A 24725-nucleotide genomic window follows, 5' to 3' on the forward strand; every position below is an offset into this window, starting at 1 on the left:
GCTGTGTACTTACCTTTGCAACATTTCACAGCCTAAACCCCACTAAGAAGCCCCCAGCTCTCTGCCTGTGGTCATTAGTGTGTTAAGACTTTGGAAAGCTATACAGTGCAAGCTTCAGTGCTGCACAACCTCTGCCCCTGAGTGCGGGAACAAGGCACCGACACTTGCACCACAGTACAGACCTGAAGAAAGAAACACTTCTGAGATGCTAAACGTAAAATATTACCAAGAGTGATTTGTGATTCCTGTTTTAACCATATTATGAACTGCAACACTCCTGTGTATGAGTCCTTGAGTTATCATCAACACCCTTCATAGATGTTTACTTGGGTTATAAGCCTGAAGTGACCCATAATGCTTCTGTTTACAGGACCGTGCACCAGGGAGGGCAAATATACTAACAGATGGCTAGATGGGGCTGGTGATAAATGTCCTTCCTTGATGAAGGTCAAATGCCGGAATGCTATGGAAAGAGGGAGTGGAGGGCATGGAAAGGGTGGCTGCATTCTATTGAGACTGCTGTACCTTAAGTTCTCAGCACTCTGATGGGGATATGTAATGTGTAAGAAACAAAAACTGACAGACTTGCAGGAAGAAGATCCAAAAATAAAGAAAAAACTCTTTAATATAAGACATTTAAGTCACAGAAAAATAAATTATTCTGTTATTTGCTCAGGAAAATAGCACTGGCTATTATGTGCAACGAGTATTTTTCAGAAGAGAAGAAACAAACTCAGTTAAAACAAGGAAATAAAAAGAAAAAAAGATTAGAAAACTTAAATACAGCAAAATTTCAGATGATTTGCTCCTTACTTGAATGAAACAAAAGTCTAAAGAGCACCAGCAGCAAAGGCAATGAAGATGTAGGAAACAAGAGTCACAGTTACACATTTAAGAGACAAACACAAATTTGTAAGTATTAGCTACACAACCGAGAGATGCTGCACAGGATCACGTCAAACATTTTCTGTGGCATATTTTTATATTAGTGGGGCAGGGTCTAGCCATGGTAAGCTTATTACTTCAAATAATAATATATCATGACTTCTGGATCTGAAAAGTAACCAATTGCACATTACAAATTACTTTCTCAGGGAAGCCAGCAATGCCTTCTACCCTTCTTTGCATTGTACATAGGAGTGAGGCAAAGGAGACAGCAACCCTTCTGGGCAACAGCCACCTTTATGTCATTGCTTGAGCTGAAAAGATAGGAACAATAGGATTGCCAAGAGAGACTGTAAGGAATCCATTAGAGAAGGATATTATATTAGATTAGATTTTACTTGTTTGCATGGTGCCTTTGATTCAAAATAATGAGTAAGTTTAACCCAGGGGACAGAGCAACAAAACAATAAATTGCTATCAAGTGAAACACAAAAATGGACTCCACAGCTAACAGCAAAAAACTCAAAACTCTTAGTTCATCGAAGAAAAGCAGGGGAAGGAAAGTCAAATTGTTTGCAAAAGGGACAAAAAGAAAGAGATAGTCAGCTGCTTTAATTCTATTTTTCTGACTTGTCCTATGGGACTCTGATTCTTAGCTCACTTATGAAAATTAAAGTCAGGTTTCTCATACACTTTAGTCCCTCTACAAGTTTTACTCCAAATTTAAAAAGAAAAATTTAGATTAGCTAGAGCAAAACAAAGAAGTGTTAAAGCTCCAACAATAAGTCTAAATCTATTCTAGCCTCTAAATCTATTCTAGCCTCTTTACAGAGGCTAGAATAATGAAGGAAAAGCAAGAGAAAAAAACAGCACTGCTGAGCAGAATTAATACTGCTACCACTTGTTTCTACCTCTAAGAGGAAAAAAAAAATAAAACCAAACAACAAAAAGCTTTCATGCAATGTAAGAACTCATAATCTTTCTGAGAATTTCTGAGGTGCTTGGGTGAGAGGGAAAAGGGACTCTTCTGGAAAAAAAAAGGATCTCCTACCTGCTTCCCCCCGCCACCCCAACCTGTTCTCCTGGTTCACAGGATGTCAAATGGACCACACACTGCAAGAAAAAGGGCAGGGCACACTCCTGCTGTTTTATTGATTTCCCCACCTCACACCTGACTAGGGTAGAAATGAAACTTACTAATATAGCCAGTAAGAAACAAGTTAGAGATGTGTGCACAGTCTCAAATGTTATGCTTATTTTGGTGACTACAGAGAAAGAAGCATCTGTACATCACTGACGCTTGCAAAGCAGTATGTAAAACTTATTCTCCACTTCCTAGAAGAAAAATCCCGTTGTGTAGAACTGCTACTTTCTTAAAATCTGCAATGTGAATTCTAATTTTGTGTAATTTGAATCTGCAAATGGTGTGTAAAGAAGGAATTCAGTGTGGATACAACTGGTTACATCTGGGTACACATTCAGTAACCTCCTCCACTGAAGCACCATCATTAGAGTATGGTGCAGGGGAGTGATTAAATTCACTTTGGATGTGATCACTAATAGAGCTTTGCTGTGTTACATATTTGCCAAGAGTGAATTCTGACAGACAAGTCAAATGCCAGGAGAATAAAGGGAGTTAATAGGGAAACACTGACAGACAGTGATATAGAAGATCCTGCTCCAATTACAGATTACCACAAAGAAAGCAGGGATCTTAACTCAGACCTTTCCTAAATGTCACAAGAGAGGAACCAAGGCCAACAGCTTTGCATCTGCTCACACAGATGTCCCCACTGGCCAGCAGCCATTTCTTACAGAAGATGTGATTCCTCAGCTACCAAAACCTGCCTGCTGGAGATTTCCCACCTGGCTCTGTGAGTGTGTGACACAGCCAGGGATGGCAATACATAACTTTGAAAAGCAACATCTTTCCCTCACTCAATGCCTATCACAAAGAGACAGGTAACTTTCACAATTTGATTAACAGATGCCTTATCTTTAATTTGATTTCAAATGAGTCCATACAAGAATTATTACTTTTTTCCATTCCTCCTCTTTATATTCCTCATTTTGATACCAGAAAGAGCAAGAGCATTTTTTACTTCCATCCAAAGCAAGATGACAAGTCTCTGCACTCTTTTTAAAATGATTAAAAAATTTCCTGTATAAAGGAGGAAATTTCAAAATGAACATAAACATTAAAAAATTGAAAGGCTAACATTTAAGATCTCACTATAGCTCCTTTATCAGAAAACGTTGAACTTTTCCCTAAAAATTAAAATTGATTAAAACAAAAGTTATCTGAACTTGGTGCTTTGGCCACTGTCAAAGTCTTTTTTTTTCCACCTACCAAATTACAAAGAAAATTCAAGCTTATCATCTGGAGAACAGGACAATGAAGATAACATCACTCAAGTGACTTATCACCTTTGGTAACACTGAAAAAGCAACTTAATTATTTTATTGCTTTAGGTAACCAAAGACACAGTTGGGCAGAAATACAATCTAGTAGGCAACACACAGGAACTTAAACTTTAATCAGCCCAATCTTTAAAACTGTCAGCATTTATTTGTGCATGAAAATAGAGTGCGACAAGGCACCTAATTAGCCTCTGCCTTTACTGCAATCCCATTACAGTCAAAGCCAATTAATTGTAACACTGCGTTTTAAAATATGCAATTAATTATGATCAGACATAACTGTCCGTGCATTCACTCTGAACACAGAAAACTTGAAAAGGAACAGTAAAACAAGGTCCTGGTTGTGTTCAAAGCAGCTTTGACCTTCTTTACTGAAAGCCTTTTATGAATTGCACAGATGTTCTGAAAGAAGAATAAAGTTTCAACACGCAGCAGTTTAGCACACCCTTGGCAAGCAGAGGATTGTGAGCCTTCTCCAAAGGTTTCATCTGTCAGGGCCTTGAGTGCACTTGTATTTTTCAACTGCCCAGAGTGGCCCCACTTGTGACCCCTCTTTCCCCCTACCCAGGACCCCTGAGCAGTGGTACAGAAGTGCCTGTCTCCAGCCACAGGAAGGGCTACTGAAGGAGCTGTTTCTGCCTGTTGTGTTCACATATCCATGAGGAAATGGGGTCCTGGTGAGTGAGGGTATCAGCCTCAGCTCCTACCTTGGTCCCCTTCTGCCACACTTTGGAATTAACCCTCCCTCAATGAGCTCACCCTGCAATGGGTCTTCCAAAACGTCACTGTGCTCAGGGACTGCCCCATTTTTTAAAGTACACTCTAACTAGAGCTATGGCTTTTCTGCTTAGAGAGAAAAGCATTCTGCCTTTTAGGCTGCAGTGTTATCCTTAGCTCTCCAAAGTATTGTTGGACTTAAACTGCAGAAGTATAAAGAAAGGGAAATTCTGTATAGGAACACAGCAGGCTGTTGGAGGATTTGATATAGATGTGGTTAAAGAATACTGGCTTTTAAATTTCTACAAATACAATTATGGAGAGGATTTCAAACGGCCACCAGATGTCCTCATTTTTATATAAACATTCAGACCCCTGGTACTATGGGACAGATATGTACTTTAAAGCTGAATACCTGTGGTAGCAGATAAAAATCTTCATGTGAGATGACAGACTGTTTTTTAGGAGAAAATTTTAATGGTGATTGCAGTAAGAATAGCTATTCTATTCTGAGAGTTTTAATTTAAACACAGCTGGAAATGCTTTTGCATTGAACTTTCAGAGGTTCTTGCTCCTGGGTTCATAAAATGCTTCACTGCTTTAGTAAAAATCCTGGTAAGGACAGTGGCTGATGCTCTCCAGAGCCCAAGCCCTGGCTGTGGATGTACTCAGTGAATTTCCTGGGTGTCAGAGCTTTGCCAGGCCCTTGGGTGCTCCAGAACACACTGGCTCATTCCTGTTGGGCTGGCAGATCCAGACTCTGAAGGTCCAAGCACAGCCTAAAGCTTAACAGATTGATAAGAGCTGAAAAGAGGTTTGATCTTAAAATTTTTCTTAAAAAAATAAAATGCTTTTAGTGGCTACATCTATGGCAAGCAGATAATTAATGCAATAACTTTTAATCTGAAGCATTTAATTTATTCTTCAGACAAATACTGCAATTGATACTTCTTGAACTTCCAAATGGGGAAACTTCCTTTATAGTGATTCCCTGAGTGCTTTAAAATTGTGCCAACAGTCATTCACACAGGATAAAATATGAAAATTACTGCCTGACTAATAGGATGATTCCAAAACTCAGGGGAAATTTATAATCCCTGCTAACCTGGTAGGTTGTGCTCAAATCTTTTGAAATTTTGTCTCTATCCAGCCAACAAAGCATATACCTAATAACCAGCTAACCAGACATCTAATAACCCCTCTTTCCCAACAGAAGGCTCAGGATCTTATTTCCTCTGTAATCCATAATTCCAGCAATGTAGTAGAGAATTTAAAAAATTAATTATTACACCAACAGTTAAAACAGATGCAGGGAAAAGAAGGGGTGTTGAGTCCCTCACACCTCACTGCAGCTCTCACACCAAGGCAGTGGGAGCCACAGCAATGATCACTATCATGAACATGATTACTGCTGACAAGCCATGAAGGCAGTGCATTTATATTAATTTAATTTGTTTTATATTACTCCAAACTCCTCAGCAATTTTTCACTTATGCTGTTGCTCACTGGCCAAGTGGCAAGGTGGGTACTGCTCAGGTGACAGCACAGGGCAGGACAGAGGAGCTGATCTAAAGCAAGTCTCCTAACTGCTCCAGGAAACTCCTGACTGGGCAGAAAAGTGATTAATACTTGATGGATAAATTCCAGCTTCAATTATTATTTTGATGTCTAAATTGGAAAAAATCAGTCTGGGAATAAAGCAGAACATTCAAGCCTGAAGTCTTCAAGGATTATGAAGACAAAAGGGGTTACAATTTTGTGTTTTATTACCACTTAACCGCCTATCCTTGGGCATTAACACCTATAAAAAAGTTTGACATTTGACACTGTAAAGGAGACTCTGAAGAGAGTTTCTTTAAAATACTGCACTGAGGGAAAATGCACAAATCCATTCTAACAGGACATTCACTCGTAGTTCCATAAAAAATACTTAATGCCAATGATACCTACAAAGCGACATGCAAAAGCAGGCCTACCCAGCTGGGGGATAAACCTTGTTCAGTCAGTTCCTTAACATTGATCCCTTTGTGCTTCCTAATTCAAGGATTTAAAAGTCATCTGCAAATTCCCTGTTGCTGCATGTGTGAGACAGCACATAGGAAAGCTGTGGCTCTTGCTGGGCAGGAAGAGGAAACAGCTGATTGACGCTGCAGGGGATCAGCAAATTGCTATCAGAGTGAGGTTTTATAGCTTTTTAAACTGACTGTCATGTGAGAGCAGTTAGGTCTAACTCCTGGCTGGAACATGGGCTTGTAGGAAGAGGTTAGAAAGGGGGAATGGTATTTACAGCTGTCACCAAAACTTTGATACATTTTAGTAGGAAACTGCAGGCTGAGAAGAATAAAGTCAGGCTGCAAACCCACAACTCAAAAATCCAACAAAGCAATCAGTGCCTTCAGCAACCTTAAGCTTTCCCCATTTCTCTTTTAAATACACTGCCTTGAAGAGCTGACACAATCTCACAGTCAGACAATCTCACCTCAAACAGCACGTCTCCAGCTGGGCTCAAAACTGTGCCCTGCTTCTATGCCTCTGACTCCCACAGCTCCACCAGACTGAGAACTGGTATCTCCAGTATCACACCTGCTTCTAGCCAAGCAGAGAAGTTTAAATCTCTCATATGGAACATGAAGAGCTCAGCCCAACTTTGCTGCAGCTAAAGCAAACTGTACCTGCACCTCAAGCCAAGACAGAGGTTCATTCAACCCTCACTCAACCTTCAGTCAACAGCAATTGTGTGTGTCCAGCAAGAGCTGCTTTTGGGTAGGGGAACAGCAGCCTGGTCCCCCCACAGGTCCCCTCAGTCACCTCTGCTTGCTTCAGCCGGTGCCAGGACAACACAGCCTAGTGCTGAGGCTTCAAGGATACTGTGCACATCTGGACCTGCCTCTCCCCCGGGGAGCCAAAAGGTCCTGACGAAGCAGAATCCAACCCAGACGACAAACCTGTACTACTCTTAGCCCAAAATTAAACAGAAGACTACAGCTAGTAGACAAAAATACTCAACACTTCACCTCAATATAGTTTTCCTTTTAGCATGGAAAAAAAAAAAAAAACAAGCCCAAAGCCTTAAGGACCTACAGATACAGCTGCTGTAGACACAAAGACCAGGGTTCTTATAAATAGTATTCTATTGAGAGTGATTATAAATTTATAAGCATTTATTGACATTTCAATATATCTCGATTAGGTCTCCTCTCATTAACTGCACGCTCCTTTAAAAACAAAGTTCAACCTTCAGAATATTCCATATGCATTTCATTAAAACAAGTATTATCTAAAATTATAAATATGTGTATGCCCTAACAAAACAAAGCAAAACAAAACAAAAACCAACAACCATGCAGCTGATATCTAGGTAAAAATTAGTTCTGATTTTTAGACAGACAGTGAAAACCAACTCATTTACATATCACTGCTTAAACAAAAACTGCAACACCCAACTTGGGATTGCTGAGCTGCCACGAGTTTGTTTTGCCATGCATGTAACATCAGCAGATATCTATCCCACAAACCTGCAGGTGTTGTTGACCGAGTCCTCAGGGCAGTGGTGGTGGCACTGGCAGGACAGCTTCTTCTGGGGAGGAGCAGGGGCCGTGCTCTCACCGTCTTTTCTGGTCTCCAAGCTCAGCTTGCCAGAACTTCGCAAGGCCATGTTGTCTAGAAAACTGGCTGTAAGAGAGGAAGAAAAAGAAACAGTTCTAGGATGTATTGCAAGACCAGAAATGAAGGCTTTAAACTACTTCTACCTATCAAAACTTAAGAAAGTTATTTGAGATGAGGGTTCACTCATTATTTACAGAGTGTTTTTCTGTAGTTTGACATGGTCACCATGGTTGAGGCTTATTGGACCTCAGTGGTATTAGATCAAAGGTACTGATGTTAGAGCTCTGCCACTGCCAAGAGATATACTGTGCTTTTATTATTATATATTGCACAGTACAGCTTTTCTTCTATTGCATTACACAGGTCAAATCCTTGCTTACACCTCTGAGTTTTCTTTATCTCCACAGCACTCAGCACAGATCTACATTTACTGAACCCCATAAAAATCAGTGGGATTTATGATACTCCAGGCAGAACAGAACATAAGCATACAATTTAACAAAGTCTTAACAGAAACTGATGTTCTTTCAAATTCAACAGCACGTTCTGTCACTGAATTGCAAAAGCCCTGCTTGGAAAACAAGGCAAAGAGCTCACTTCTGTAAAAGAAAAGTCTATAAACAAAGTAAAAGAGAAGAATGTGGTTTCGGATGAACAATGCTGAAATATATGGAGGTGATTATTTCTAAAAATATCAGAGTACTGAATCTCCATGGAGCTGGTGAAGTACAGCTGGAGATGCTGGTGATAGGCTAGGAGATGTTTAAGCAACCTCCTTCCCCCAGCTCTACTCATAAATATTAGCTTTCAGTCCTTGTAAAAATTTTAAGCCTCAAAGACAAAAATGAGATTAGCATGAAAAGTTTCAACTGGCAGTTCCTCAGTCTCCCTTTGGTTCCCTGTAAGAAATGTTACCAAAGGGTCACTTACAAGCAGCAGTCTCCAACACAGTAGATGAAGAGCAGGCTTGAAGTTCTTGATTTAGTGTTAAGTCTTTATAAAGAATTGGTATTATAATTATTTTGATTGCTCTTTACTCTAAGATTTTTCCAAATCTCCATCATTAGGAATGATTTACTGTGGAGCTGATAAAAAAAATTGTATCTTTTTTAGCTCCCTATGGAGAGATAGGGTGGGCAAACAGGCAGAGGGGATGGGGACAAACAGTTATTTCAGGGCTTGGATTGCAAGCAACAACTCAGGTAAGAGTGAGGCTGAAGGACTCTGAAGCAGGGTAAGGCTGGGGGAAGCATGGGGCTGTTCTATCAGTCCTTGCCCTTAGGAGGACTGAAAAAGCCCAGTCTGTGCTCCTGGGAGCATGGGACCAGCCAGGGCACATCATGCCTCCAGCTGCATATCCCTGCTCTCCTGCGCCAGCTCTGGTATCACAATTGGCAGACAGGCTTTCGTTTTCTGCAGTGTAACATGAGACAATGCAGCTTATCCCCAGCAGAGTCAGAAAAAGCTCTAACCTGTTAGCTCTGGGAGAAGTGGGGCTTTGCACATAAGAACACTGCATTTAGAGAAGTGCTAGCCTTTTAACACCATAGCCCTTCCACTCCTTGCACATTCCTTGCACAAGAGGTATATCAATAATATTAGGGTGATACACATGAAAAAGAATCATTCACCATGCCAGACTAATACTCCTATGAAACACAAAACTCATACAGCTTGGCCTTTGCTCAGTACCTCTGTATGCCACCGAAACCAACTTGCCTCTTGATTAGCTCACCTCTTTCTAAAGTCAAACCAGACAACCAGTTACAAAACATATACAAACCACGGGCTCATAACCCTTGTGCCCAGCATTAAGACATAAACTGGATTCATGACACAACTGGCTGTCAGTCCCATACTGTTTCCACTAAGATTTGGCAAAATCAGAACTAAATGCATGAGTTCACTCAAGATGCGTTGAGTGTCTGTGTTGTTGTGTACTCACAGCTGTACCTCAAGAGGAAGTAGATGCTGACATTAAAGGAAAAACAATGCACTGTTTGTTTCTCCTAATATGATTAGGCAGCCTGTGCATAACAAATTAATATCAACAGAGATTTGCTCCCTGGGTCACAGGATTAGGGATTACCTAAATTCTCTTTCAAACAGCCATTTTTGTCAGTATTACTTTGTTAGCATTAGATGGGGAATGTTCAACTATTAATATTCCTGTCAAGGATTTTCAGACTTCAAGCTCATGAGGAAACCAAGTGAACTTTTAGCTCACCAGTGTAATAGTTTACTCTGAGCATCATTTCCACAGCTCTTTCTACAAGCTACCAGTTTTAGCAGGGATCTTTCTGCAACAAGGAGTGTAAAGACAAAAGCTTCTTACACCCAGCACAAAAAAAGGGGGAATGGTTCAATTACACATTTGATGGTATCTGAATGCATTAAATTTAGGCAGCTAAATGCCATCCTCATAATATATACAACCATAGATCATTCACTTTTCAACAACCATAAAAGAAGTCATACCTGAACATAATCTGTGGCCATAACTCACCAGTGATGTGATTATGAACAGCTTCTCCAAAACTTGCCATAAACAACAGCTTCCACCCCTAGACCTGGTTGCACTCCCAGATATAATAAGACAGGCAGAAGCTGCTGAATTGGAATAAAAAGTCTGAAGTACCAGGAAAGCATGTGGCTATTTAGAGATGAAGTTTGGTTTTGGGAAAATTTAGGGACAGATAGGCTGGCATTCAAATTTACACCTTCCAAGAGTTGAAATTAGCAATGCAGCCTAATATTTTGTTTCCACCTAATCCCCAGAGTCAAAACTACTGCAAAATCATAGCAGTTCATGTCAAATATATTAGATCCAATAAAACTAAAATAGGCAGGAATAAGACACTTTCAAGCAAGCTCTTTTCTGTTTTCTAAAATGTAAAACTCTTCTCACTCTATTCTCTTGCTCCTTTCACGCCTTCATTTCCTGGCTGCTAGCTAAAATGATGGGCAGATCTTTTGCCTCTGAAATTCAGGTGTCTCACCCAGCAGATGACCATGGAATATGCAAAACCTCTTCTCCTCCCACTCAGAGCTGAGTTTCAACAAGGTCTCTTGACTTCTATGTCTGCTTGACTTCAGCTCAGAAAGGCTTTCCAGCAATCCATCCCCTAAAGGAAATGTGCAGGAAGGAACTCACAAGAGAAGTGGGGAGAACTTTTTAGCTTGGCAACAAGTTCCTCCTGATTTCAGGTGTGAAAAGCACAGTTTGGGATGGTGAACAGCTTGTTCCTCTTGCATTTGCTGCTGTTCTGTAACAAGCACATGTTGGTCATGCAGGCCTGGCTCTGTCTAGGGTTTAGAAGCCCTTTGGGTTTTGAAAGCTCTCCTAGAGCCCTGAAAGCAAGAGATTTCAGGCTATTTACGCTTGGCTGCCTCTTTGCTGTAGCCAATTCTGTTGCAGTCTGATCACAGTCACCTTCCCATCCTTTGGGAGAAATGCAAAAAACAGTGGTATCAAAACTAAGGTTATTTTCATCTGCTGAGAAACTCACTGACTGCATCAGAGAATTCAGCAAAGCAGTTGAGCACCTGAAGCTCATCATGAGACTGGTACAGATTCATCATGTTCAGCTGAGTTTCTCAGCTTAACTCTCTTTTTCCACTAAAATACAGCAGGTACAAAGCACCATCCACCACAAGGACTGGAAGTCAGCTGCCAGGGCTTTGATGTCTCTTGGGAGTGCTACTCCTGAGAAATATTTTCCTGCCTAGGACCACTGAAAACTGTGATGTGATGGCCTCTGTTACGAATCTCTACCTGAGAATGGGGACTGTGTGCAGTATGCTATTTCTCTGTTATTACCATGTGTTAGTGTGTTTCTCCCTCCATGCTTTCTGGTCTTTCCCAGAAAGGAACATCTACAAAGATCCTGAATCCAGGAGAAGGAAAACAATGAAAATAAAGTGCTGTAAAAAGAAAGTCATTCTCATGGTCATACAGGATAATGTTAATGTCTAATTTAAACCTCTACTAACTTCCAGAGTCAACAAATAAACCTTCTTGGATATAATCTTCCATCTATCAGCACTAAGATTTACAGCAAAATACTCTGTCATATGGCAAACCCTTTCATGGCATTTCAGGGAGTTCTGCTGTAATTTTTTACAAGTGTGAGAAGCATCACAAATCCCCACTCCAAATGACAATGAAGTAACTATAAGGATGAATTCTAACTTGGTTTTAAACAATGTTGTTGTTTGTTGGTTTGACAGGTCTGCAGGCAGTGGTACCTCACACACAAAAGGAAGATCACCTATTTAAGCTTAACATTGGCTCACGTAGGTGCAGCAAAAAAATCTGATCTGGAGTGCCAGTCTCTCAGTGTACATTCAGTCCTCAAACTCTCTGCCATGGCTGCCAGTAAGTACTTCAGCCCCTGCCAATTGTAGCCATAGTTATGTGATTTGGACAGAAATTTCTCCACTAGAATCTGGATAAAGCCCAGTGACTCATTTCACACTGGCCCATAGCCATTGGATGGTAATGACTTTTGGGCACTGCTCCGATTCAACAAGTCTGGTAATGCAGGAGGTGAAAAGCTCTTTATTCTGTTTCTCTGTATTCTGTGATTTGAATTTTAAGCCAGCCTGTTCCTGAAGGATGAAGAATTAGCAATAGTTATCTTAACAGATTGATTTCTGTGCCACAGCTGTGAGATTTATGTGCTGTCTATGCAGTGAAAAAAGCAAATCTGTCACGACCTTGCAGGGGTTTGTAAGGAGTAAAAGTCAGGCTTGCTCCTTCCCCAAAGAGATGCTAAGGACAAAAAAAAAAAAAAAAAAAAAAAAAGGGCTCAATACCATCCATTCATGTTTTCCCAGTCTAATACCAACATCTGGCCACCCCCTGACTGCAAGCAAGGCTTACAGCTTCAGGGAAGGCACACACCAAAGAAGCTCCGCACATCATGGAACAACTTGTTTCAACATATTTCAACTGCTTCTTTAAAAGGGAAATTAACAATATTCATACAAAAGTGTCAGAACTGTAATTGAAAACAAACCAAAACAATGCAAACCTGAGAAGAAAATCAGTCAACTTGACAAAATAGTTAAGATAGAAATTTTAAACCACAGGGTGATTTCATCAGTGTTCTGCACTAATCTACATAGTGGGCTTTTCCTCAAAACAGGCTTTTATTAAAATAAAAAACTATCTTGCAACATCCTGCTGGAGTTTCCTATGCCATATCATAAACCACAGCCTGATGACTTCCCACCAGGCCAGGGTTATACCATCAACATGATTGTTTTAGGAGAAAGGGAAATAAGCTACTGCTAACCCACTGTACTTCACTGCTCCCAGATAAAAGAATTTCCATGGGATATTTTTTGGCAAATAGTCAGCAATGAAAACACAGCACAGTTAAAAGACTTGAAATAAATTACACCTCTTAACTCAGCCTGATCTACTGTGTAAAATAGTCAAGAGGTAACAGTAAAACACTTTTTTATTGGTGATAAGTACATAACAGAGAAGGAAAACTGGATCATGACAGTTTCCCTTTGCTGGATATTCAAGGCTACCATAAAACTCAAGGAAATATCAGATGCTGAGACCTTCATATTTTTGATCCAAAACTACAGTAAACAAAATCTGGTATTAATACAGCAGAAAAAAAAACCAAAACAGCACACTTCACTTTTCAGTATGTGGCTATATTGCACTAGCGAGCCCAAACTGAGATTGGTCTCAATCCATGCTTCAAAATAGCTGTACCTTGATATACATCCACTGTAATAAACTAACATACAACAAAAAATGTAACATTGTAGGGCTTATGTATGATTTGCACAATTTCCCACCTATGCTGGCTTTCCTGTACAACAAAATACAGACAACCTACAAGTTGCTCCTTTTCATCTCTATATTTCAAAACTTGTTTTGTTTCTATTCATAATCCAAATAAGGTTTAAAATAAAATGTGCTTTTAAACAACCTGTCAAGACAGTTTTCTTAAAAACTGTTCCTCTCCGTATTCATAGAATTGCCGCTGACTTCCAATATAGCTACAAGCATCCAGCACCACTTTAAATGATGTCTTTATTTTTCAGAATTATTAGCTAAAAAGTTTAGCATGTAATGTAACAAGCTGTGACAAAGCCACTGAGAAAAGACCCTTCAAACTAATACCCATCCCATACTACTCAGAACTTACAAACACAAAGGCTTCTTTGCTAACACAGCCCATGACAAATGCACGTGTAATTTGTTGTCTGTTTTCCTCTCATTTCTGGTGCCCACAGTTCATCTTTGACATATTTTTCATTTGGAAGACAATGGGAATTGGTTGGCACATTTTTATAGCGTGTACCAACACAAAATTAAAAAATAAATAGAACAGAAAGACAACTTCAAAATTTCCAAGGGAAAGTGCATGCAAAGTGTTTTATCCTGTCAGCTTAGACTCAGTAAAGTCTATCGCTATCCATTAATAAATATTCCCCAGCTGTGTCAAACATCTTGTTTAATTCTATCTTCTACAATCCTTTGGTTCAATGTGCAAATGCTCTATGACAAAAAAAAAGCTTTTAAAATATAAGTTAGTCTTTAATATTTGCAAAGATGAATGAGCAGGTAGTTCATACAATTCTCATTAAGATACCAACACAATTTCTTTATTTTAATCCCTTTTCAAGAGCTGTATTTTACACAGCAAAGGTAAATGTGTTGGAGCTATCAATCTGGAACAACTAAATGCAAATACTTCATAAATACTAAGGTGAGATCCAAAGTCCAAGGTGAGAATCACTGATTCTTCTGCACACAGAGAAAACAGAGATACTGAAGGTCACCTTTGCATCTGTCTTCAGTGCCAAGACCATCTCCCAGGAATCTGACCCAGAAGGAATGCTTTGAGGAAGATGTTCCCTTTGTCAAGGAGGACTGGATTAGAGAACACCTAAACAAATTTGATATCCACAAGTCCACAGGCCCTAGCAGGATGCATCCATGAGTGGTGAGAGAGCTGGCACACGCCAGAATGAGTTTTGAAAGGCTGTGGCAATTCACAGAGATACATGAGAACTGGAAGAAAGCAAATGTCATTCCAGTTTTTAAACAGGGCAGGAGAGAGGAACCAGGGACCTACTGGCCATTCAGCCTGACTTTAATGCCTGAGATCAGCTCACTTGGATAGAGCACAGTGCTAATAACAGCAAGGTGGTGGGCTTGGTCCTATATGGGCCATTCATTCAAGAGCTGGCCTTGACGATCCTTGAGGATCCCTTCCAATGGGAATATTCTGTGAAAAAGAATGATGGAGCCACCTCATTCTGGTGGCCATCTCCCTCAAAACGAATGACAAAAAAGTGATCAAGAGTAGTCAACATAGATGCACTGAAGTTAAATTATGCTCAAAACAGTGGCTAGAAATTAGGGCACAAATACGTTAAAAAAGGCAATTTGGATATAAACAAACAGCAGAGTCTGTGCCACACTCTACATTTAAAAAAAAATATTTTAAAAATATAGGAAGATTATTGTTAACATCCTGAGGTAGTCATTTCTGCTTCTAAGCTGCAAATCACCACATATTCTTGCAGTTCCAAGCAGCAAACACCAAATGTGATCACCAGGAGATTATGTAAATGTCAATACAAGTGATCTTGAAAACTCTCCTGAACAGCAGCAACAGGGGAAAGAATACACAGATGGGAAGCAATGCAATGTGATACCATTGCAACTAATCCATGCTTTGCTATCTGATCTTTAGGAAAGAGCAAAGATTGCACTGGGCAAGCTGCAGATTTTTACTTATTATCATTTCAGATGATACTGAGATGGAGGGATTCAGAAAATGGAATTTAAATGAAACAGCAAGAGACAGCTTTGACCTCATGGATCTCTTAGATATGTTTAATAAATCACTGTCACTCCTGTTGCCTTTCCAAAAGAGAAGAAACACAGGAGCACTGTGCAGTTGAGACAAAAATAGTGTCTGGAAGATAAAAATACCAGCTAGCCATTCTCACCTCAAGATCAAAGACTGCACCTGGATATTAAAATATAATTAGCATGTGCATATGCCATGCTTGCAGAAACTAGTGCCAACGCTATTCAGAGGTGCTGGTGCCCTTCTGACTGACTGGGTTGGTCTGTTCAGGAGTAAATGTGACATAACCCCAGCTCAGCCCAAAGAGCATTTACTTCATAAATTTACTTCATAAATTACCAACTCCTTTCTAATTTCTGCTACACTGGTGTCATTCCCTTTTACTCTTCTTGTAAGAATAAATTAAATAATGTAGATATTCACAAAACCAGAACTGTCATACAGCTGTTATGGTCTATTTTTTACGCTATATTTTTAATGGTTTTGGTTTTTTTTTTTTTTTTTTTTCCCAAATTCTGTAGCCATACATTTATAACTTGCTTTAAACTCAGTTTATTGATTAATTTACCATGCTTCCCAAATCATGGGGGATGATGATGCTTCCTACCAATTCCCCTTCCAACTTTTCCTCAAGTGCCTGCCTATCTTCCAGAAGGACAGATTATTTGGTGTCAGAAAAAAAACCCAAAAACTAGCATTTTGATAATTTTTCATGGATTAATACCATCTGCTTCCCAAAATCCCACATGTTTACGACACTCTCAGCAACTAACTGTTGAAGTGAATGAAGTGCTCAAGGACCTACAGGAATTTTTCTGCCTGGAGGCAAATGCCACCCTGACAGGTCACCTGGCCCAGCAGAGTTTTAAGCAACTGAACAAGTGACAGTATAAATTGCTGCCCTGTTAAGCTGCCAAGGCAGGGACTGCATCGAACTGACTGCTGCTACAGTTGGCCTCACCACACACGCTGTGCAGGCATTTGAACTGCACGTGTGGAAACCATAAGCGATGAAGAAGAACTTTGTGTTCATGAACGAGGGCTGAGGCACAAACCTTATCTTCTGCAAACACAGCTGAATGCAACAGAAAAGTGTCATTGACTTACTCCCCTTGACAGAAAACAAACAAATCCATTTAGAGGGGGAGGACAGCATCTCTGCTGCAAACCAAAATTAATTGCATGCATGGAACAACAGTGATGAATTCTGACCGCAGACGTAAGCGCTATGGTTTTCCAGAAGTGTTTGAGCAGCCTAAAAGCATTTCCCTCCCTGGGCAGGAAGGGGGTGTGTGCCACCTGTGCCAGTGACACTGCCACCAGCCCATCAACCAGTGCCCACCAACAGGCTTCCATGCTCACCCACCCACTTAGGCCTCTGCAAGAGGAGGAACCAGCCCTCAGCCCCACTGAGTTTGCCTCCTTTGCTTTTTTCCCAATGTCATACACATGTGCCTTCACAGCTTCATACACAACCTCAAAACCTAAGAAACGTGCACTGCAAACACCCTTGGCAAGCTCACATCCCATGTGCTCTTCTCCTTGACCAAAAGTTTTCAAGAGATGCGTGACCGTCTTTCTTCCATTCTCTACAGATTTCTCCACAATTCTCATCAAATGCAAAACATTTTTTTTCCAGTGTCCAGCCAGATATGAACAGTAGGACAAAAATATGAACATATGAATGAGTAGGAGAAAAAGTACATTTGTTTTTATTATTTTACTATTTTTCCAATTAACTAGCATTTAAAATGTATAGAACAGATGCAGCATTTTAAAAAGCATTACTGACATACACAAGCACTATATATCACCAGAGTTAGACAGAAGGGTGACAATCACTAAGGCTAAAACCAGTCCCAGCTCTGAAATTCAGGCCCACAATGCAAACCTGGCACCAGAATAAGCCTATTACTGCCAAAACATTTATTTTTAAATTAACTTCAAATCCAAAGATTAATATAAAGAAGAAAAAGTGAAACATCCTTTTAAATTCAAGATCAGGCTGATTTCCAAGTACTAGTTCTAAAAATTTCTTTTTCCTCAATCCTCACCAAAAAGAGTAACAGGAAACCTTTTGTTTTATCTGCAATATTTTCTCTGTAAATCTATCACCTTTCTTCCTTCAATCTAAACCAACTAAAGGCTTGCATCGGCCTCCTGACACTGTACAAACCCTGAACCCCGGTCCAAGCGAATGAATAGGAAATCTCCAGAGTGTGTGTGTGTATGTGAATGTGTCCCTGCAGAAGCCAAAGCTGCAAACACAAGACCCCGTGCACCACGAGCAGCTGGCGCCCTGCTGCCCAACATCTTGCCAGCACACCAGCAACACTGCTCCTTCTTCAGCCCCTCTCTGACCTTTCTGAAGAACCCACCGAACTTCACTGTTTTACTTTTTTTTCTCCTCAGTCTCTTAAGTGTTCTGCTCAAGCTAGGCTTAAAAAAAAATAAAAATTAAAAAGAATATAAAAGAAAGAAAAAAGAAGAAAAAGGGAAAGACGAGGCGGGGGGAAGCACAAGTGCTTTGTGAGCTGAAAAGCTGAAGCCTTCTACTTACGCGGAGTTTGGGCGCGTTCGCTACATCACTGCCAGATTCCCCCAGGATGAGAGTCATGTGAGGAGGCTGAGGGTGGCTCTGCTAAGCAAACACAGCACCGTAGGCCGGGCTAATCCTGCACCTGTGGCGTGTTATTCAGCAGCAAAGAAATGCAGCCCAGGCTGCCTCTGCTTAATACAGCTCAGCTGTTTCCCTCTGCGCTCCCTTTGATTGTAAGCTGGCAAACAATATTATTCCAGCCCGGCGCAGAGGGGTACTCAGGCTACATAGGATGTGACAGTAAAAAGGCACAAGGCAAAGAAAATCCTGGAGTTACAAATAAAACAAAGATCCCGAGCAATACAGAGTTTCTAACGCTTTCCAGATGGTTAGCAACGCCTTCCAAGGTCAGTATATAAATGCACGCTGAAGCTGGAGCCTTCTGCTCCTCACCTCCCTTTAAAGTGGGGCTACTTGTGATACAGGATACACCACAGTGGCCTGGCCCTCATTTACCCAATCCAACACGTATTTGCCGATGAGAGCAATCACAAGAAGGTTTCCATGGGGTTTTAGGCTTCTTGTGGTACAAAAAATGCCAATTGAGAACAGACTATAAAAAGAAATGGCATGTAACCAGCAATTTGGGATTTTATTTTTTCAGAGAAGGAGGCAGAAAAGAGGTTGTGAAGTTGCTACCAGGATACATAGGTTTTATCATAGCACATCACAAAAAAAACCCAGAAAACCCCCACAAAACCAAAACAAACACCAAGAAACAACAGCCAAAAAAAAACCCCAAAATCACACCCAAACAAACAAACAAACAAAAAAGCAAATGACAACAACAACCAAAAAAAAAAAAACCACCAGAAAAAAGCAAACCTAAAACTAAAACCAAACAAACCAAAAAAGACAGGAAATTTGATAAACTGCATCAAACAGCATCAAAACTTGGTCCCATCATGGAACAATAGCAAGAATTTCATTTCAAGGTAGAGTACACAGCCATTGAGAGCATTTTATGATCCTAATATTTGCTGCACAAGTTGACTAACCACTGTTAAAATTCCCCATAATTGTGATCCACACATATTTATATAAAACAAAGCAGTATTATTTAAAAACAAAACCACACAGATTATTATTTTGGATACTTGAAATAATTTAGTTAACTTAATCTGGTAATCAGGATTTATTCCAGATAATATGGCCGTAATATACCACACCTCCGCCACATGACATCATTTCCATGGTAGCATGTAACTGTCAGAGGTGACCAACAGATGCTGTTACTGATGTTTCTTTCTGATATTGAGCTGTAAACATCAGACATTGCAGCCACAACACACTCCCAGCATTTGTACTGAAATGTTCTTCTCTACAAAATGATACTTCAGTTTCTGCTCCATCATTCCCTAATCTAATTCCACGTTTGGAAACTGGTGATGAAAAAAGAGATATCTGCACACTCAGAACTACGTATCAGATTTCTTGGTGGAAGGTTTATTGCAGCTGCTGTTTACCAATGGGATTATTTCCAAAAAAATAGGAGCTTTATTCCTATGAGAAAATGATCATAAGTAATCTGGACCTATATGAACTTTGAACTGGTTTCTTATAGAAGAGCTAACTCGTCAAGATTCTGATTGAAACAAGTAGATATTTGATAGATCACAGAGTAAAAACTAAGAAACAAGACTTTATACAACATAAAATCAAAATAAAAAAGCTGCCTCCAATTTCCTCTTTCAAAAAATTTGCATGTGGTTGTTTTTTTTCAAATACTTAATTCCTTTTTTGGAGCCTTACACATGCTTTTTTGAAGCTATCTGATACTAGCAAAGGCAATGGCTAAATTTTTCCTCCTCCATACTCTGGTCTGTTCCTGATTCATCCCTGATATCTCTAAACAATAGTTTAGAGAACTACCTGTAACTCTATCAAGACCACATGTACCAAGTGAAAAAGACAGATGATGTCTAAATTCCTGCCAACACAATGTTGAATTGTGGTCCTGCTAGAAACTGCTCAGTGCTCCTGGCAGCAATCACATCCCTCTCTTTAACTCTCTGAGGGCATCCTGCTCATTCTGCCTCGTGTCTCCTGGACCTCATTCATGGCAATGTCCACCAAAATCATCTTCAGAGTTTTAAGTAAGAGTTGTAAGTAGTTGTAACTACTTACAACTTTTGAATTTGAGACTTCAAATCTTTTGAATTTGCCTTCTTGGTACACTGTGGCCTTTGCAGTGTATGTGGTGTTACCCAGACTGTGCTCTGTACCAGCCTGCTGTTCTGCCAGCACAAAGCTCAAATTCTAAGATAACGTGAAAACTCAGAAAAACAATGAAAAGCATGGAAGCTGGAACATAAACAAGACTGATATAAGCAGGAACAGCTTTCATATACAACCAGTCACACACCTAGATGTTTATATTGAATTAGCTGTCAAAACAGTGGACTAGATGGCTGTGGAGACAGAAATTAGGGATACAGACTGTTTTGTATATCACTAGCTGAACTTCACCTCAAACCACCAAAAGCTTCCTGCTAGATTGCCTGGTTTTCTTCTTCCTGCTAGATGGTTCTGGTTTCTGTTTGAAACCAGAACGGTGAGCTGGCTGAAATAGTTCAAGGGTGATATCCACCTCACAACACCTACATCTGCAATTTCCAATAAATACTCCTCTTGCAAGTTAAAAAATTCAGGAAAAGGTCATATTGACAAGCTGACAGAATGTAGAAGAATAACCCCTAACACCATAAGCCATAATTCCTCCCAATATTATTTTAGTTTGATGCATAAGCAAGGAACCTTTGTTCCCAAGGTAATAAAAATAAAGCATTACTGATGGGTGGTAAATCCACTTGACTTCTCTTTCTTTCTTTCCCTTCTCTCTACCCAGAGCATGCATTTAACTCTATTAAAAAGGAAAGCTTACAACTCTTCATTCACAACTAAACCAAAGGTCAGGAAAATGCAAAAAAAAATCATCTTTCTTTCATTAACAAATTTAAATGTCGTATAAAAAGGCCTAGAACAAAATATAGTAATTGCCAGCTGCCTAATTATTTTCTCATCCTCTTCCAGGCCTCAACACAATGCCTTTGTTAGGCTGCCTGCCAGTGATATTTGGAACATTAAAATACACCAAATTTCTGCAAAGACTTTGTGTTGCAAAATGTGCTCTGATGGGAAAAACTGAAGCAAACATAAGAGCAATCTGATTATTATCCACCTTAAATGATGAGGCAAGGGAGAATACGGTGTGCTGTCAACTCCCCTTCAGGTTTGTATCCATATTCCTAGAAGAGTTCAGTAACAGGAGGTTGGAGGTTAGAGGTGGCCAAGGACAAGTTTTGGTTCCCAATTAACACTACTGAGCCATGAAAGCCTTGTCTAGCAGGCGCCATCACATACAAACTATCCTCCCACTGCACAGGGCCCTTGCTCTCTGCAGAGTTCAGTGTCTCCTGGCTTGCCCAACAGTGTAAGCAGAGGGATCATTAGTTATGGCTAGTAGAGTCTAGGAGATAATGTTGACTCTCATTTCAGGAACTATTAAGCTATAAACACTGCGCTGAAAGCCATTTATCTGCATTTTAAGATAAACAGAGAAGCTATTCAATTAAGTAGACTGCAAGAAATAAGCTACAGATGCCAAATCGAACAACTTTTAAACTCCAAAAGAGAAAATCCGTGCATTTAATAAGCACAACTTTATACCAAGAAATAACTCACATGATAGTTCATAAGCAGCACTGCTTAACCACCCCACCATGTCTGATAAAAAAGATACAAATCAAAGTGTAATTACAAAACAGTTAAATCCAAGCAATGTAAATTACATGCACTTACAATTTACAAGTTCCTACGGCAGCCCCCAGTGATGGTGTACAAGGTTACAATTTTCATATGGCAGTATTTACATTTTATCTCCACATCGCTCCAATTTGAAAATGAGATGCTATTCCAGACCTCCACAAATGAGATAAATGCCTAAGCTGTCATGTTCAAATCCGCACTTGCTAAGGAGAACATTCTTCCTGAGATAAGCAAAAGTATGAAATTAATTTCTCGAGTCTTGCCAACCAACCAGATTTTTTAACTGAGTATTATTCATCTCTTTGGACATATCACTATGAGATCTTTAAGATACTAGCTTAAAAAAATTAAAAGAAAAAACCCAACCTCAAACCACTAAAAAGGATACCCACTAAATAGTTTCCAGTATCCTTTAAAAAGATATAAAATACAAAGCATTCTAAGCTTAAAAAAAAAAAAAAGCTGGATTTTTTTTTTCCCCTCCCCACACAAAAATTAAAAACCTGATCTTTCCCCACACTTCCAGATGCCAGAGATTTTCAAGCCAGCTCTGAGGTCAGACAGGGGAACACACAGGTGCACCATGCATCAGCAGCTGAAAGCTTGCAAGGTTGTGCCGGAATCTGATCTGCCCCCTCTTCCCGCATTCCTGCCGGCATTATAAACGCTCCCTGAAGGAATAATACCCTAATACGGACTAATTTTCCACAAACAGCCCCAGCCTCATTAAACCTCTTCTTTATCAGCATTGTTCAAAGCAGTTTTTCTGGTAATATTGAACTCTCCTACACCCATCTAAAGAGAAAAGAAACTCCTTTTATGTTCTCTCCAGTATCGTTTCTCCTCCTCAGGTCCACTGGCACTACACAATGGATTCAATAAAAATATTCAGTTTCATCATATGGTAGTAATGTCCTAAAGACTATGACATGGATTAAGCGAGAGAGAATCTGTTCCAATAAAAAAAGAGATCACTCTCCCAAAAGGATTTGACAGATTTCTAAGAGTGACTCCTCCCAGCAATCAGGCAAGCCCACGTGAATTAAGAGGACAGTATTCCTAAAGCAGGTGTTTTTCAGAACCTGCATTCTTCACACTCCTTAAATGGCCTTTTACCCTTCCTAGAAAAATCCTTTTGCCTTCAGCAACATCACACAGACTCTGTTAACATGTGCAGCCTTCGCCACTACAATAATTAAAAAATGTGAATGTGCCATCAGCCAGCTTCACTGTGGAGCCAAAAAAGAGCTGATCTGCATTCAAGCACCCTGTGAAGTAACAAAACCAAAGAGTGAGGCTATGACATGCTGAAACCAAAAGTGAGTCTTCTTCCCAAAGTGATGAGCACCCATGGCACCTTGTCCCAGATGCTCCATGATGCACCTTGCCCATCTACAAGTCACTGCAAGTCACTGATGTGAGTGACTATGGTTCTTTTAAAACCATTTCTGTTTTGCAGATGAGAATTTTTATTACAAGACAGACAGAAGAATGCCATCTGCAGACATTCCTTTTTTCCCAGCTCCATCCAGATTATCCTGAATGGCCTGAGACTTGAAATATAGCAGAGGATAACACAGTACAGAACAGAAAGGCAGCCAGAGGATTTCTGCCTATCCTACACACTCTAATAACAATCCTGAAATGATAAAACCAGTTGTACTGCAAGTTGCTAGTTCAAAGGAAAACAGCAGACCAAACAGTGCTGTATTTTCCAGTGATTCTTTTGCCTGCTGTTCAAAGTACAAACACCCATGAGAGATCACCAGAAACATGTACACCAGGAAAAGAAAATGCAGGCAAAAGCACTGGGGGAAGGCAAGCCATGCATCCATGGTCTTTCTACCAGTTTAATTCCATCAGGTTGGGATATTTCAAAAGGAATATAAACAAGCAAATATATTGTTTATATATTATGCATAGAAGACACATATTCTATCTAAATGCAATATATATCAATAAATAATAACCGGAGGAAACACAGACTTAGTTCCACTGAACAAATCATTGTGGAAATGAAATAATTTGAAAATTGAAAACATTTCAATACAATTCAATAAGATAACGTCAATATAAGCAATGTAAGTATGAGAGCTGTGGTCCTCATAACCATTTTTCTCATGTGCACAATGAACAAAAGGCCGTGGTGTAACATTTTGCCCACACATATTTGATTATAAAATAAGGCTGATAATCATAAATGATGACAATAAAACAATGTTTCCCATATTTTATTATTTTGTTCTTCAAATCACTCTTCTTTCTCATTTTTCCTCAACCTAATTCCTCCAAAGTGTTTTAAAGACTTAATTTTTCTCCTTTTTTAATGTATTTATTTCTTTTTTCAATTAACTCATTAAAATTGAATTAGAAACCCTGACATCAGCAAAAATCAAAAACAAGTGTCAACTAATGCCAACAAAATACAACAGTGTGGGTCTTGTAAAATCTTCACTTAAAAGAAGGTGGTTATGCTCACCAATATGAATTTAAAATACTGAAATTAATTTTTTCTTTCCCTTTTCTTCTTTTAATCTATTTAAAAGAGATGAAAATTGTAATCCAGCTAAGTTTCATTTCTTTCAGCTTCAGTCAACATCTAAAAGTACTCCAAGGCACAAGAACAAGGGGCCTACAGCAAATATGTGTTTCAAGTTGAGAGGCTGTGTAGTTTCAGAGAGAAAGAAAAATATTTTCCCCAGCTTTCAACTTTTCATTTGTATAAAATAGTGTATTTTACAGCTAGGTAAGGATGTAAAATTAAACTTCTTCATTAGTGTAAAGCACTGCAGCTCCCTACAAATACTGGTAACATACCTAAATGCATGAATTGTGCAACATTTTCCATCAGAATATGAAAGGAAATAGATGCCAAA

General features: G+C 39.6%; 1 protein-coding gene across 6 annotated transcripts in view; it reads right to left on the reverse strand.

The window, feature by feature from the left end:
• BMPR1B (bone morphogenetic protein receptor type 1B) overlaps positions 1-24725 on the reverse strand; it is a 231162-nt gene that overhangs the window by 21928 nt on the left and 184509 nt on the right. For all 6 annotated transcript variants that reach the window (XM_030948091.1, XM_030948090.1, XM_030948089.1 and 3 more), the window contains one exon: positions 7539-7695. In XM_030948091.1, the coding sequence (XP_030803951.1) occupies positions 7539-7678 (140 nt within the window). In that variant the 5' untranslated portion in view covers positions 7679-7695. The remainder of the gene's footprint in view (positions 1-7538; positions 7696-24725) is intronic.

The sequence above is a fragment of the Camarhynchus parvulus genome, chromosome 4 (genome assembly GCF_901933205.1).
Source record: "Camarhynchus parvulus chromosome 4, STF_HiC, whole genome shotgun sequence".
In the NCBI taxonomy this organism is placed as follows: domain Eukaryota; kingdom Metazoa; phylum Chordata; class Aves; order Passeriformes; family Thraupidae; genus Camarhynchus; species Camarhynchus parvulus.